Source organism: Cervus canadensis, chromosome 32, assembly GCF_019320065.1.
Source record: "Cervus canadensis isolate Bull #8, Minnesota chromosome 32, ASM1932006v1, whole genome shotgun sequence".
Lineage (NCBI taxonomy): Eukaryota > Metazoa > Chordata > Mammalia > Artiodactyla > Cervidae > Cervus > Cervus canadensis.
In genome coordinates, this window is record NC_057417.1 from 8,791,997 (window position 1) to 8,809,502 (window position 17,506).

The following is a 17,506-nucleotide window of genomic DNA, read 5'->3' on the forward strand; positions in this document are numbered from 1 at the left end:
AGTGGGCTTCGGGAAGCCTCGGTAGACACCGCCTCCTCTCCATGCAGCTCGCCCTGGTCTCCCGCTATCCTCGCGTCCCCGCCAGCGTTCAGAGCCTTCTTCGCTCGCCTTACCTGAAGGGCATCTCCCACGACTGCAATTAGCTGCCAAGATTTCATTGTTGGCTGCAAAGTGTCTCCTGCTTCCTCCCCGGGAGAACGCACGGGAGAAGTCCGAGGCGACAGCAAGCGGCACCCACGTGCTAGCAATGTAAATGACTCCAGTCATCTGTCGTGCGCGCCCGAGCCTCCGCGCTCGCTCGCCCAGGCCGCCTGGCAGCCTGACACCGCCACCAGCAGGTGCAGAGCGCGCCGGGAGCGAGCAGCCCGAGCGAGGAGGCAATCAACGCGGGGGACGCACACAAAAGGAAGGCCACCGAGGTGCCGGGGACGCTGCCAGCGCCCCAGCCCAGCTGCCCGCGCGTCCTCGGCCTCCACGCCAAAAAGAAAGAAAAAAAAAAAAAACCCTCGCCAAATTGGACGCCCGATGGTTCTGCAAAGTCTCGCAGCCCCGGGGATGGAGGCTGTGTGGGTCCCGCCTCCGCGCCTCCCGGAGCTGGCGGCGGTCCCTCGCTTCTCTCCCTCCCTCCCGCTCCCCTGCACGTGTCCCTTCCCTTGTTCTTTCAAGCATTAAATATGTACCACATGACAGACTAGGGCACCTTGCAGGGTCCTCCGAGTCCACCCTTGACAACCAATCTTAACTCACGCGCGGAGAAATGTCTAAAGGCAGGATATAAGCACTTCCAATTACTTACACTAACTCCTGCATTATTCAGAACGTCCATGGGACAGTATTTATGACTTCCAATGTGCTACTTCATGTATAAACACTAATAAAAGATGGAAATCGCACCAATCCCTACCCCCAGCGCTGCTGAACTTTTCCTCCGTGTTTCCTCCCAGAAGTGGTTGTACTTTTTTTTTTCTTTTTTTCCAGTGGTCGTAGTTACAACTTGGCAATCTCCAATCTTACACATTATGCAGTAAATGAAGATGCTCTGAAGTTCGAGCCTGCTTTGAAATGGAAAATACATATTACATCCTGTTGAACTTCAGCGACCACCTTCTAAAATATATTTACCTTGGATAATAGTGGAATCAAAGCAAATTTCCTCTTTTTCGTTTCCAAAAGTCTTCATAGGTATATGATCTTTTTTTTGTTCCCCTTATTAAATGAAATGTGTTGCACAAGCTTCTAACTACTCCCAGCTTAGCTATTCCCAGTCTAAGCCATAGCTTTGGGTAGAGACTAAACCACCTATTGATTGGCGAAGTGAGTTGTGTTTCTTCATTTCCTTCACAATCAGAATGGCCAGCTACACGCACTAAGATGGCCTTGCTTCTCTTCAAAGCAACTGTTTCTTGAAGGGGTGGAATCTAAACGTGTTCTAGAATATCATACATATATACTACATTTGATTAACACTGAGATAATCATCGGTTTCCTCTGTCAACTTCCTGGCGAGTTTACTTTCATTAAAGGCCTTGTGCACAACTGAGTAGGATTTTATATATTGGTAAGCAAATTTTAAATTGTTAATAAATCCTTCAAATATTTATTTTCACATTTATTACAGCTCCACAACTAGTGGCAATATTTCCGGGGTTTTTTTTTTTTCTTTTTTTTTTGGAACATGCCAAGTCCTTACATAACCATCATCCATCTCTGTCACACCAGTAACAAAGTGAGGAGGTTTTTTTTTTTTTTCCTTCTTATGTATTAAGGGTGTTTTTAATATTGCATTCATGTAGTGTTTAACTTGCTTCTTGTGAACTTAAGAAAAGTTGATGTGTGTTTTCTCTGCCTGCTTTTCTTGGAGGCAGTTGCATTGAAAGATGCTAAGATAACATTAAGTAAAACTCTCTTTTACGGTGACAATGCAGTGCAAAATACATACACACCCTGATTATTTAAACGGTTGACTCCTAATATAAGCACATACTATCCTCCGGACATGGTTGTCAATGGAATCAGGTAAAATGGCAAAAGGTTTCTAGACTTCTGTTTAATCAGAACCCTGTGTAGTTGTAGAGATATACAAATATCAAGTATGATTATCACGGAAAAAACTACCAGTCTCCACGGAATAATCTGATTCACAAATCAGTTCACAAAAGCAAGGTTATTTGAAGTTACGGATGGTGGGGGTGGTGGGTGGAAAGACAGCACACCTAATTACAGGCCCATCGTCCCCCTGTTCCCTGGCACATATGGTCATTTAATCACAGAGTGTGACAACCTTGGCAGATGTTGCCCAACCCGGTTATTGATATAAATTGCTATCCTCATGTGTAAGTGCCCCGGTGAAGAGTCAGAACAATATTTGTACGCACCCAAAGGGGCTTCAAGGTCCACACGAGCATCTGGGGCAACATGACAAGATGGTCCAGAGCGGACGCTGTTTCCTCGCTCTGACTTCACAAGCGATGGAATCTAGAAAAAGGGCACTGAAGAATTTACTTACAGGGCAGCAGTGGAGAAACAGACATAGAGAATAGGCTTGTGGACATGGGGAGAGGGGAGGAGAGGGTGAGATGTATGGGAAGAGCAACAGGGAAACTTAAGTCACCATATATAAAATAGAGAGCCAACGGGAATTGGAAACTCAAACAGGGGCTCTGTATCAACCTAGAGGGGTGGGGTGGGGCGGGAGATGGGAGGGAGGCTCAAAAAAGAGGTGATATATGTATATCTATGGCTGATTCATGTTGAGGTTTGACAGAAAACAGCAAAATTCTGTAAAGCAATTATCCTCCAATAAAAAAATTAATTAATTAAAAAAACAAACAAACCAAAAAACCAACAATAAATGAAGCCCCCAGGATCAAGAATGAGGGGAAGTCTCCCTGGGGGAAGGGTAAATTGGTATCATCCCTCTGGAAACTTATTTACTGGTGTCTAATAAAATAATACTTAATGTTTTGCCATTTTACCTGATGCTGTTGAAAACCATGTCCAGAGAATAATATGTGCTTACATTAGAAATTAACTGTTAAAGTAATCAGGGAGTGTAGGGTTCTTCCAATAGTCATGAATGGAAGTGAGAGTTGGACCATAAAGAAGGCTGAGCATTGAAGAATTGATGCTTTCGAACTGTGGTGCTGGAGAAGACTCTTGAGAGGCCCTTGGATGCCAAGGAGACCAAACCAGTCAATCCTACAAGAAATCAACCCTGAATATTCATTGGAAGGACTGAAGTTAAAATTTCAATACGTTAGCCACCTGATGCAAAGAGACAACTCATTGGAAAAGACCCTGATGCTGGGAAACATTGAGGGCAAGAGGAGAAGTGGGTGACAGAGGATGAAATGGTTGGATGGCATCACTGACTCAATGGACATGAGTTTGAGCAAACTCCAGGAGATGGTGAAGGACAGGGAAGTCTGTGCTGCAGTCTATGGGGTTGCAAAGAGTCAGACACAACTTAGTGACTGCACAACAAAAATTAAAATGGAAAAGGTGCGCTCCCCATAACCAAGCAATTCTGCTCCTAATGCCCGCCCTGACAAAACACATGCATAAGTGTTTACAGATATAGCTGCACTACTATTTGTAATAGGAAAGAAATGATCAGCTAAATGCCCATTGACATCAAATACATGATATATCCTATGATGGAATACTATGTAGCAGTGAAAAGAAATAACTGCAGTTACTTAGGAATAATCTATAGCTAGACAGACACATATATGTATGTGTACGTGTATATAAGGTATCTATACATACTATGTAATACAACATATATATATATATTCTTCAGAAAAACTTTGCTGAGTTAAAAATACACCTTTTAGATGATCCATGCACTACAATACCATTCATGAAAGAAAATGCACAAATGAAATAATATTACAGACATTATTATCTAGAGATACAGAAATGTCTGTGGAGATATAAAAGAAGAACCCGAACCTGGGTTACTGATCAGTTTTTGTACAGCGTACCAACTAAAAATGGGTTTTATATTTTAAGGTTTAGAAAACTGAGACAAATATTTTTAAAAAATAGGAAAAGTAGGAAATTCAAATTCAATGTCCATAAGTGATGTTTTATTGGAACACGGCTATGTCCATTTGCTGACACCCTGACTATGATTGTTTCTGTTCTCCAACTGCAGGGCCAAGTGGTTGTAACAGAGACCCAGTGGCCCACAGCGCCTGAAATATTTACTGTGGAACCTTTTACAGAAAGTTTGCTGTGCTGAGCCCCGGCCTAGAAGGGTGGCACCAGATTCATAATAACTTTAGCACTGGGGAAAGGGACTAAAGACTCACGTCAGTGGCTGAAATTGAGAAAATCAAAGTTCTCCTTTAAAAGAATATTTACATATTTTGCCTTCATACTTTTATTAAAGGTAATATGTGTTATATATATGGAAAACTTTTAAAGATATATATGAGTCAGTCAGTTGTGTCCAACTCTTTGTGACCCAATGGACTGTTGCCCACCAGGATGCTCTGTCTATGGGATTTTCCAGGCAAGAATACTGGAGTGGGTAGCTATTTCCTTCTCCAGGGGATCTTCTTGACCCAGGGATCGAACTCAGATCTTCTGCATTGCAGGAAGATTCTTTACCATATGATCCACCAGGGAAGTTCCATTATGTATATATGTATATACACACACACATATACTTTTTAAAATAAAGTTTATATATATATATATATATATATATATAACCTTTAAAGATATACATTTCTAGATTTATATACATATGCATGGCTTGTTTTGACTATAAAGAGAATGTGTATTCCATTTTTTAAGTGTGTGTGTGTGTGTGTGTGTCTGGGCTTCCCAGGTGCCCCTAGTGGTAAAGGACGTGCCTGCCAATACAGGAGACGTAAGAGATGCAGGTTTGATGCCTGGATGGGGAGGATCCCCTGGAGGAGGGCTTGGCAACCTGCTCCAGTCTTCCTGCCTGGAGAATCCTCATGGACAGAGGATCCTGACAGGCTACAGTCCATGGGGTCTCGAAGAGTCAGACACGACCGAAGAGGCCTAGCCCACACATGTGTGTGTGTCTACATGTGTGTACATACACACACTAACGAAAAAAATCACTCAAAATGGCAGTTCTTGGCGGTAGAAATACAGGTGCTTATTACATTCTTCTTTGTTGTATCACGTGTTTGTCACTTTTCCAGGGAGATGTAAATGTAGGAAAACGGTGGACACCTGGCCGTGTGAGTGCTAACGACTGCCGTTGTGCCAATATCATTTTCTCACCGAGAAACTGCCTTTTCTCTTCAAATGTTGAATGATGATCTTTTCTTAAAAAAAAAAAATCAGGGTTTGGCTTTTATACTCACCTAACATTTCTGGAAAACTCCAGTATCTAATTGCTTCTTCAGAGAAAAAAATAAAATTGCTAAGCCTCAATGCACTAAAGATTTTTATAAAAATCAATCTTATCCTTGAAGTAAAATGCGACATAGATTATCCTTTCTGCTAGAAGTTATGGTAATGACCTACTGAGATACGCCTCACAATACAGTAATATTGCTTCTTTACCCGTTTGAAAATATTTTCCCATAGGAAGGCACAAAGCAGGTTCTATCTGAAAAAAATAAAATAAAATAAAATTACATAGCAACCACATTGGTGCTCTGGAGGATTAGAACAGTGGGACCTAATGATTTTCTTCGTCCTGACATCTAATAATCCAGTCGCATCAGGAAAGGTGAGCTTAATGAAGCATGTTGAGATGGGAGAGCAGGCGATTTATGGTGGACCTGTTGTGGTTATATTCCTAAATGGATCCCATTAGCTTAACATTGGTTGCTGGTGAATGACCACATTTCCGAATAGACAAATCCATGAATCACCTGGGCATATTTCAGAAGCCTGCTCTATAGAATGGCTTGCCTTCCAACTTTTCACTAGGGCCAGGTGAACGACCTTTTTTTTAATGAAGTTCAGCAACCTTTCTTGGAGCAAGAAACAGAATTATTGCAACTGAACGTGCATTCTTCCTCCTAACACGTACGCAGAACTTCATCCTTGACATGGCGTGTATCAAGCATAGCACCGAATTCTTTAATAGCATTACAACAAACACATACTGTTTTCAGTGCTTTTTATAATTAGACCGGAGGTCTAAGAGATAGGGGATATGTGTACACATATAGCCAATTCACCTCACTGTACAGCAGAAATAATCCAATATTGTAAAGCAACATTGTAAAGCAATTATACACCAATAATAAAATCTTTAAAGAGAGCTCAAAAAATAAATAAAACTCCAATGTGTGTTTATTGTGGAAAGCTGTAAAAAACTGGAAAAACACAGGGAAAAATGTCACTCATATTTTATCACTGAAAGAGAACCACATGTAATATTTTGTTACAAATCTGTCCAGTCCATTTTTCACCGCATATGTAACTAAAAAATCATAAGCACACAGGAGACATTGTATCATATAAACTGCCTTATAATAGTTTTGTGCTTTGCAATATATCAAGATTTTCTGCCACTAAAAAAGAATGATAACTTCAATTTTGGTATCCCACTGTGATGCACGATTCCTTTTCACTGTATGTTAAATAACACTGAAGTGAACATCTCTGCCCATAGCTTCATGAACTGCCCCTTGCTCGATATGTCAGGGTAAATATATAGATGTGAAACTGATGAGTCAACAAGTGGCCGCCATTTTTAGCTTTTCAGACACAGGAAACCAGGACTCTGGACTTTTACACAAATCCACATTCCCAGGAGTGATACAAAAGAGAACCCATCCCATCTGAGGAGGGCTTCCCTGGTGGCTCAGATGGTTAAAAAAAAAAAAAATCTGCCTGCAATGCAGGAGACACAGGAGACCTGGGTTCGATCCCTGGGTCAGAAAGATCCTCTGGAGAAGGGAATGGCTAACCACTCCAGTATTCTTGCCTGGAGAATTCTATGGACAGTGGAGCTTGGTGACTACATCCTTGGGGGTCTCAGAGACACAACTGAGTGACTAACACTTTCGCACTTATCTTAGGAACAATTTGGGGCCAACTCATTCCTCTTTCAATAATAAGGCTCAGTTCCCTCTTCCATCCACCTGCCCCAATTGGGCCACCACATGATTGCACGTTAAATTAGCATAAAAGAGCTCAAACATCACAAACAAAGGTGGTAATGGGGAGCAATTTAAATCTGAGCTTATTTAACCTAAGTGGCTAGTGGCTGCTCATTTTATCTTAATTGCCTTTTAAACTAAAATCAATGTTAAATTACCTGAACAACAGCTTCTGCACAACTGAGAACTGAAAATTCTTTAAGTGCCTCCTCAAAAGCCTTGGCTCTTGTTTGGCCGATTGACAGGAAAAGAGTTTCTTTCTTCACTGGGCTCCAGCCTGGGACTAGCTGACATGATTCGAAGGTGGGTGCTCCTGGGACCTGTCCCCACGTCGGCTCTGCGATGAGTCAGTCCTTGTCATGAAGCGTCCAGAACGAAATCTGGGTAAGAGTCTGACCTCCCTCATCCCTGCCCACCTTGCTTTCCTTCCTCTTACCAACAAAGGAAGACTGAAGATACACATGGAAAACAACCAGGCAATATATATACAAATGGAACTTGGACCCTAAATCTTTCCAGCAGCCAGTCCAAGAAACCAACTCATATCTCCAGCCAACAACCCAGGAAGCCAGGCTGCTAACCACAAATCACACCTGTAGGAAGTCAGACCATCAGCTCTAATAAATCAATTCAGAAGGCCCAACAAAAACCCCTGTAACAATTGTTTCAAAAGCAGCCTCGACTTGATAAATAATGAGCACCTCTAATATTTGTCCCCATTGTCAACTTCGGAACAACCAGAGAAAGTGAAATATGCACCTTTCACTAGGCATAGTGGAGAAGGAAATGGCAACCCACTCCAGTATTCTTGCCTTGAGAATTCCATGGACAGAGCAGCCTGGTGGGCTATAATTCACGGGGTCCAAAGAGTGGGATGTGACTCAGTAATTAAACAACAAAAATGACAACACCAGGCCCAGGAATGGTCCTGCTTCTTCTTGTTCCACCTCCAGCTTCCCCAGGACAATCGTCTGCCCCATGCCAAACAGGACATCCCTGGAACCTTCTCTTTTTCCTCGAAAGACCTCTCTCACCCTCTGTCCACCTTTGAGCTTCTGCTAAAACACTAGTGGCCTGATGGTGGCTTAGTCCCTTGCAATAGCAAGATTTGAGTAAACTGCCTTTGCTTGTTCTCATTTGGTTGGTCTTGGCTTATTTCTACGATTGTTTGTCTTCAGTACTATGTTAGGTAAAAGAGATGGACAGAGTCCTAGTCCTCACCGAGCTTATGTTCCGTGGGGAAGAAAGATGACAAGCAAGGGAATGAGACATTTCAGTAGCTGATTTTATGTAGGAAATGAACCTTGCAATGAAATGAGGAAGCAAATGGGCAGAAGCCACAGACAGACTCTTGGGTTCCTAGGGTTTCTTATTACATGGTTCAGCTTCCTGCTTTTGTTTCACTGAAAAACTCATTGAGGACACACCATCTGATATGCCCTGTCAAGCGCAAAACTCACCGGCAAAGAACCGCCAGGGAAGACGCATGCTCACCAACAATAAGAACACAAAGAAGACAGGTAGGTAGAACCAGGAATGGGATTCAGGCTAAGAACTGTGAGAGCTAAGAGACAGGAGGGAAATTCTCCTTAACAGATGTTACAAGGCCTCCGGGAGCAGAAGATTGAGGGAGGGACTTCCCTAGTGGTTCAGTGGTTAAGACTCTGTGCTCCCAATGCAGGGGGCCTGGGTCCTCCCCCTGTTCAAGGAGCTAGATTCCACACGCTATAACTAAGAGCTGGCATGCAACAGTGAAGACCGGGCACAGCCAAATAAATGTTGTTTGTTTGTTTGTTTTCTTTTTTAAAGAAGAAGATTGGAGGAGGTAGAAATGGGGCTTAGGATATGCTACTCCAAAAGATGGCATCCTGGCATTTTGAGTATTTTAAACAGAAGGAATTTGAGAAACGGCCAATGTAGGAAGGATTTTCCGTCTGACCTTCTCCTCACCTTACCTCCCCTGAAAAGGGTCATGAGCTCTCAGGGGAGAGGTCCTTTCCTTGCAAGATGGAGGGATGGAAGAGCAATCCGAAAGAACAGGCTTTGCCAGGTTCCCCTGGTTGTCACCCTTAGCTCACATCATTTTGTCTGATCATTTTCCCCCCATGACTGTCCACTCTTTATCAAACATAATATAAGATGCTCAGGCTTCTTCACGTCCTCATTTCCTTAAGAAGGCTCCAGAGCCACATAAAACGTACATTAAATAAGTTCGTACACTGCTCTCTTGTTCATCTGTCTTTCGTCAATCCGTTTTATAGGGCCCCAGTCAGGGACAGGTAGGAGGAAAGACTTTCCTTCCCTTACAAGGGGGAGACGGACATGTGCTAGCGTGGGTATTTCTATAGGTTACATCAGCACGGACATTGTGAAGACGGAAGAGGTTTGCTTGGAGATATCCCCAGATGATCATGCTATCTTCTGTAAGATAATTTCCTCTTGAATCGCCTAAACTAGAAATTGGATACACAGTGCAGAGAACAAAAGGGCATCAGAGAGATTACTGATCACACTTGGCCTCAAATCCTCTCACCCTACAAAGGGACAAGGAGATACAGCAGGATGACTAATTCCACTGACTAGATTTGGTCTGATCCCAGGACAGAGTGGAGGTAGAAATCTCACAGGCACGAGGGTGTCCTTCAACTGTAGGATTTAGGGAATGGAAAGACTGGTCAAATCAGGGTCTTTCCCAGAAAGCTTTACAGAATTGGGAAAGAGTGGAGTGGTGAACTCCCACGGCCAGATTCGGAAAGCCAGGTAGACTTCACGGTGCACGTGTGCTCAGCCATTTCAGTCGTGTTCGACTCTCTGCAACCCCATGGACTATAGCCCATCAGGCTCCTCTGTCCATAGGATTCTCCAGGCAAGAATACTGGAGTGGGTTGCCATGCCGTGCTCCAGGGGATCTTCCCGACCCAGGGATCGAACTTGCGTCTCCTGTGTCTAAAGCATTGAAGGCAGATTTCTTTGCCCACTGAGCCACCAGGGGAGAGTCTGATAAGTAGGAAAGAGGAACACTTCATGGAGGGATATGAGAGAGGTGACCTCTAAAAAGAGCTAGGAGGAAGGAGGGGGAGACAGGTAAACAGAAACAAAAGTCTGTTGGCCCAGAGGAAGACAGAGATGGGGGAGTGGTTGCCGTGGTCACCGAAAGCTTTCTGCCTTAGATCTCTATTCCTTCCCTTCCCCTCTGTGCTTCTGATGCAACCCGACTCCCCACCAAGTCCTGACCACACCCTCCATCCCTGCTAGCATCTCCAGACACAGTTGGGATTGCACAGGACATGGCCAGCCTGCAAAGGAGTCCCCAGGTCCCTTTGCTTTGCAGAAAAGCAAAATATCCCAATGCTGAGATGGATACGCCTCTTTCCTGAGCCTCATGATCTTTCATGAAGCGTAGCCGGTGGGCCAGGCTGTCAGAAATGCAATTTAAACACGGAGTGCTAAAATAAATATGAATTCTCTGACACTAGAGGTTTGGTTAGTTTAAATTTTTTTTTTCTTTCCAATTGCAAGCATGAAGACGTCTTCGTATCTAAGAATAACATCAAAAATGTAACTGATTGACTCATTCTTCTAACATTACATACGTGACTGCCCACTGAATTCTATACGTGAATTGTAAAGTCTTTGTCAGGCCTGGAGAGGCAAAGTTAAATAAGTCTATTAAGGAAGACAGATACAAACAAATGTTATCATGTAAAACAGTATATAATTACTGGAATAAGTGAGACAGAGTAAAGTGTGCTATGTCTCTGCTGGGTAGAGGAAGATTCTTTCTCCGCCTAAAGGCAGAAAGCAGATTTGAGAGAATTCACTAAGAAGGACATGCTTAGATTGGGTTTTGAAGGATGCATAGGAGTTTGTTCAACATAGTCATGGGGGGGAAGGCATTTTAACCAGAGGAAACAACTTAAGCAAAGGAGCAGAGGTGTGACAGTGTGAGTTGATTGGCAGGGGATGTCCAGGTTGGAAAAGCAGGCACAGGTCAGATAACAAAGGGCCTATTTGCAATTCTAAGTGGTTTAGACTCCATTTTTTCTATAATAAGGTGGAACAGAAAAGCCATTCCATTTGGCATGTGGAAAAGGACCACAGGAAGCAGGGAGAGCCAGTAGAGACCCTTTTGCTCTATTTCAGACAGAAAGATGATGAGGTTTTGTGCAAGTGAAGACATGGCAACAAGGATATAATGGAAGGCAAGAATTTGGTAAATATTTTATGAATAGAACTGACAGGACTTGTTGAATGTCTGGAAAATATATGCATGAGTAGTGATGACTTACAAAAAGGAATTGAAAGACGCCAAAAAGCCAAGACTAATTCATGGATCTGTTACAAGTTATTGACTGACCAGTGCCACCCTTGACTAAGTTTAGAAGGATCACAAAAAGATTTGGGAAAGATAAGAGGCTCATTTTGGCCATGTTAATTTAGCTGTTGTTGTGGAACCTCCAGACAGATCCATCCAAGAAGGACCTGGATGAATAGGTCTAAAACTCTTGAGAGTCTGAGGACCATCTGGAACCCATGAGCACAGAGAGATGATGCCATAGACATAGACAATCTTGGAAGAATAGATAGACTCTGATATTTGACACTTTAATGTCCAAGGCAACACACTAGGATACAGTTGCTAATTAAATGCTAAAATACATTTGAATAAATACACAGAAGACGGGATTGTGCCTTATCTGTGTTTTCCTATAACAACATGGGCCATGCACACATGCTCAGTCGTGTTTGTGACCCTTTGGACTGTGGCCCGTCAGGCTCCTCTGTCCATGGAATTCTCCAAGCAAGAATACCGGAGTGGGTTGCCATTCCCTTCTCCAGGGGATCTTCCCAACCCAGGGCTGGAACCCACGTCTCCTGCATTGCAGGTAGATTCTTTACTGCTGTGCCACCTGGGAAGCCCTGTAAAAACACAGTCATGCATTTAATATTTTTGACTAGCTTACAACTAGTAAGATGAACTGTGGTGATTGAATCCAAGAACTGACAAACTGTTACTATCACCATCTGGATCAAATGTTACCTTTTGAACAAACTCCCTCTTCTACAACCAGTGAACATACAACGGGAGACATTCTCTAAAGCAGTCAGCCCTACCTGGATGCAGGAATTTCAGCAATAGACAAAGTCTAAATCTGGTTTCTACATAGGGATATCTAAAATGAATGATAATAGAATAATAAAGCATTCACTAAACAAATGTCTGTTTGCCAGGCACCGAGTAAATGCTTAATGAGTGTTTGCTAACTACAGGGCCTACTGCGTGCCAAGCGCGAGCAAGAAATGGAGTGTTCTGTGGTTAACTGGGCTGTCTAGGCTTCCCTGGAGGCTCAGAGGTAAAGAATCGGCTTGCAATGCAGGAGACAAGGGTTCAATCCCTGGGTCAGGAAGATCCCCTGGAGAAGGAAATGGCAACGCACTCCAGTATTTGCCTGGGAAATGCCACAGACAGTGGAGCCTGGTGGGCTAGCGTCCATGGGGCTGCAAGAGACTGACACGACTTAGTGACTGAACCACCACCAAACCATGCTGTCTAGACTCTCAGTAGACACCGGAAACCTTTTATCACTCTTAAGACGGAGGTCATTCACTGCCCACAGCTGAGTCCTCCTGAGACACAGTCCAGGATTACGAGGGTCTCATCTGCTACTCTAGATCTTGATGGACTAGTGGAGGGTTTCCTACTCCCACTCAGGGAGCCTGGGATAAAAGGGCACTTGGGGATGTGGGCGTGATTCTTCCCACAGGAAGCTCAGAACTCTGGTTCTGAAGAGTCACACTGGAACCTCACTCAAAGGTTTTCCATTCAACTGAAATGTGGGAAGGTAAAGAAACAAGCTCACTTTATGTAGAAGCCATGAAATTAAAAAGATGTTTGCTCCTTGGAAGAAAAACTATGGCCAGCCTAGACAGCATATTAAAAAGCAGAGACATTACTTTGCCAACAAAGGTCTGTCTATTCAAAGCTATAGTTTTTCCAGCAGTCATGTATGGATGTGAGAGTTGGACCATAAACAAAGCTGAGCACCAAAGAATTGATGCTTTTGAACTGTGGTGTTGGAGAAGACTCTGGAGAGTCCCTTGGACTGCAAGGAGATCCAAGCAGTCCATCCCAAAGAAAATCAGTCCTGGGTGTTCATTCAAAGGACTGATGCTGAAGCTGAAACTCCAGTCTTGTGGCCACCTGATGTGAAGAACTGACTCATTAGAAAAGACCCTGATGCTGGGAAAGACTGAAGGCAGGAGGAGAAGGGGATGACAGAGGATGAGATGGTTGGATGGCAACACCAACTCTTGGACATGAGTTTGAGTCAACTCCAGGAGTTGGTGATGGACAGGGAGGCCTGGCATGCTGCAGTCCATGGGGCTGCAGAGTCGGACACGGCTAAGCAACTGAACTGAACTGAAGGAAACAAAAGAAAAGGAACCCCCCGTGAAGACTGCTCACGTTCCACAGGCGCCCAAGGCAGTGCACGTCTGCTGAGGGAGCCTGAAACAGGAGATGGGACTCGGCCATCCCCCGGCCCTTGGGGCTCTCCCCTCAGAGCACATGCCACCCTTCCCACCCAGCACCGGCCTTGTTCTTAAAGCTCCAGTCTCATTCTTAAAGCTATGTCTTTTCCACAGAGCATGACCTCTAAAAGCAAACCATCTCATCTGTCACTTAATCAAAGAAGTAAAACCATTTCGGACCTAGAGAAAATCTTGACTGTGTTGGTCTCCTTAAGATGCAGTAAGATAACACTACTATATATAAAATCGATAACTAACAAGGACCTACTCTATAGCGCATGGGACTCTACACAACACTCTGTAATGGCCTAGATGGGAAAAGAATCTAAAAAAAGTGATATGTGTGTGTAAAACGGATCCAGTTTGTTGTACATCTGAAACGAACACAACACTGTAAGTCGACTGTGTTGCTGCTCTGCCACGAAGTCATGTCCCGTCTGCCAAGGTCCTCTGCCCACGTCATGGGATCTTCCAGGCAAGAATACTGGAGCAGGTTGCCATTTCCTCCTCCAGGGGATCTTCTGATTCAGGGATCAAACTCACACCTCCTGCTTGGCCGGAGGAGTCTTTATTGTATGAGCCATGAAAACAGACCAAGTGTCCACCAGTGGATGAAAGGATAAAGAAGCTATTTTACATACACATGTACACACACACACACACACACACACACACACACACACTGGATTATTATTCAGCCGTAAATAACGAGGAAATCCTACTACTTGTAACAACATGGATGAATCTTGAGGGCATTATGCTAAGGGAAAAGAATCAGACAGAGAAAAACAAACACTGCATGATCTTGCTTATATGTTGAATTTTAAAAAAGAGAGAGAGAGAGAAATCATTTTCTCATAGAAAAAGAGAGGAGTCTTGAGGTTTACAGAGGGGAAGAGTAGGGGAGGGGGTGTTAGAGGAACATGGTCAAATGACACAAACTTCCAGTTAGGCGGTAAATAAGTACTGGGGATGTAACATACACCATATTGTTAACTACAGCCAACACTGCTGTGTGATACATAGGAAAGCTGTTAAGAGAGTAAATCCTAAGAGCTCTCATCACAAGGAAAAGCTGTTTCCCTTTTTTCTTTCTTTTCTTTTTATTCTATCTAGAAGAGAAGGTGGATGCTATCTAATTCACTGCAGTGATCATTTCACACTATATATGAATCAAATCACCAGTCTGTACACCTCAAACTTACACAGTGACATCTGTCAGTTACTTCTCAATAAACCAGGGAAAAATACCGTAGACGGGTAATCAAAAGGACGGAACTCAGACTGGAGCCTCTTGGGTGCGCATTAGGCCCAGTGTGTATCCCCGTGATCCCCATCCCTGAGAGATTCCCCCCGTGGAACTGGAACAGGAGAGGAGGAGAGAGATGACATATCCAGTCATCTCACAACCCCACAACTGCCGGCTTGAATTCAGACATGACTAAGTTTGAAATCTGGCTCTGGGGAGTTCTAAGGAATTTGGCAAGTTTATTTAAATCTTCCCAAACACCTGCTTCCTCACCTCAAAAACAGGTTTAATACCAACCCATTGAGATGGCTGCTGGGAGGACTGTAAAGTTAAATACCATATGTTAAGGTACCAAGCAGAATAACTAGGGTAGAGTAGGCATTTTTAGATGTTTGAAAAATAAGCCAATGATGTTAAGATAGTCTCAAGATAATAACCACTGACAGTGTTGAATTTTTTTAGATCCTTTTCTGGTTGAGCTAAGGATTTGCTAGAAAGTTTAAAGTATATATACATACACACACATATCCTAATTCACCCACAAATATTTATACATATATAATTTGAAGTATGTATAAAATTTGAAATATATATAATTTGAGATATATATATGTATTTGTTTATATAATAAGGACTTATTTCTAACTTCAGTCTAAATCTGGAATCAGCAAACTTTTTTTGGTGAAGGTCTAGATAGTAAATATTTTCTGCTTTGTGGGCCATCTGGATTCTGTTGCAACTACCCAGCTCTATCTTCTCAGCACAAAATAACCACAGACAATATGGAAAGAACTGAGCATGGCTGCACGCCAACATTATCACTTAAGGACATATATTTATTTCCAGGAGTGAGAAGGCTCTGGTCTAACAGTACATGAAAAGCACAAGTGAGGTGGCTAGCCTTTCACGTCCCATGTAGACTTTTAGAAATTGAGTCCGGTGAACTCAAGGACTGAGTCCAACCCCCAAACTCATTCAGTACAGAAACAAAAATGAAAGGGATCCAAGAATTAAATCCACTGGGTTATGATGACCCTTATAAGCTCACCTATATAGTCAAAATAAAGAAGATTTATGCATAGAAGATACCAGGAGGGAAAACCTTCACCCTCCCCTGTCAAAGAAAAAACTAAACAACCAACAAGAAAGCTCACCCCATCACTTTTTATTTTCCCAACTAACCTACAGAGCCTCATTCTGCAAACATACAAGGTGTGAGATAACCGCGTTGTTTGGGTAAAAATTCACTCGTAAAAAAATGAGAGGAAAAGGACTAAGAGTAGTCATAAGAGGTAATTGCACAGAAGCAGCACTGTACATGTGACCGGGGTTTTAGAGATACTCTAAATGTATGCGTAAACCAGGGTTTACATATACTCACTAGTGTTTACTGTTTATGACAGTCAAGCCATCTATGACAGACCATGATTACTGCACACATCTTACAAAACAACATATGGACTTACTAGGTATACGGCTTGCCTGGAGGCAACAGAGCTAATGAATGATGCTGTCAGAAGTGATCCCAGAATCTTTGTCTTGGAGCCTAAGTTCTTCTGCCATACAGAACTACCTCTTTTTAATGCAACGCTATCCAGTGGACGTGGCTTAAACAAACATTGCGGGAAGGAGAAAAGGTGAAATATATTCAGCGAAGTGATTAATGCTGATGCGGAGTAATTAATGTTTTGAATATGATCTGTAATCCATATGGAAGGTGTAATCAAAACACGAGAGAGGTGACCTACCCACTCTAGGGGGAACCTTTGTAAAATACTAACCATGGCAGGGATTTTAGGGCCAGCTCTACGTTGCAGGGCTGTCTCCTTACATTAGAAAAATTGGGGTGGGGGTGGTTAGAATGGATAACTGACCTTCCTTTAAATGTCAGGCTAATACATGGCTAGACAGCAATTTTATAATCAGTCCACTTCTAATACATGCTAAATTTGGAATATAAATTTGACATTATAAATAATGCTTTGTGCAGTGATCTGGCTACTTTCAAAAATAAATCAACTGAAATATGTGTTCTATAGAATTAATTTATAAGAGGCACTGCTGTGTTGGATAAACATACACACACACATACACATAGATATATATATATATTCAAAGGTTATACCAAATTACATTCCTACCATCAGTATATGAGGAATTCGTTACCTCATAGTCATGCCAGTTTTGGCTACCAGTGATCCTGTTAATCTTTGCCAACTTAAGATGTAAAAATAGTATCTCACTGCTATTTTAACTGCATTTCTCTGGACACCAACATTCAGCAGCAGCAATTAAAGCCCTTGGTTGGGAGTAACCTTCACCCCACTGGTTAGAATTTGATCAAAGGTTGGTGAAAAGTGACAAGAAAGCAAGCAGCCACTTGAAGGACTGAATGATTTCCAGAAATAATGTGGTGGTTTGAGTCACACTGAGTCAGGTGTAATAAACATCACTCGTTCTGAATTATCAAGAGGCCATCCCCATTCCTTCTGGTAACAGGTTTTATTTATTTATTTTTTCTTAAAGTCCTTCTCTCAGGGATGATGAACCCTCAGTCCAGATGGTTCCTACACAGCCGACATCCCCACCCCGGCTCACCGTGGGCACACTGGGGAGCCTA

General features: G+C 42.8%; 1 protein-coding gene across 13 annotated transcripts in view; it reads right to left on the bottom strand.

Moving 5' to 3' along the window:
• The window catches only part of RBFOX1 (RNA binding fox-1 homolog 1), a 2,068,635-nt gene that overhangs the window by 1,270,231 nt on the left and 780,898 nt on the right, over window positions 1–17,506 (bottom strand). Inside the window, exon 1 of one of the 13 annotated variants that reach the window (XM_043455512.1) lies at window positions 114–483. The exons of the other annotated variants lie outside the window; for them this stretch is intronic. Coding sequence (XP_043311447.1) covers window positions 114–158 — 45 coding nt within the window. The 5' untranslated portion in view covers window positions 159–483. Of the gene's footprint in view, window positions 1–113; window positions 484–17,506 lie in introns of those variants that run through there. 13 annotated transcript variants of the gene reach the window in all.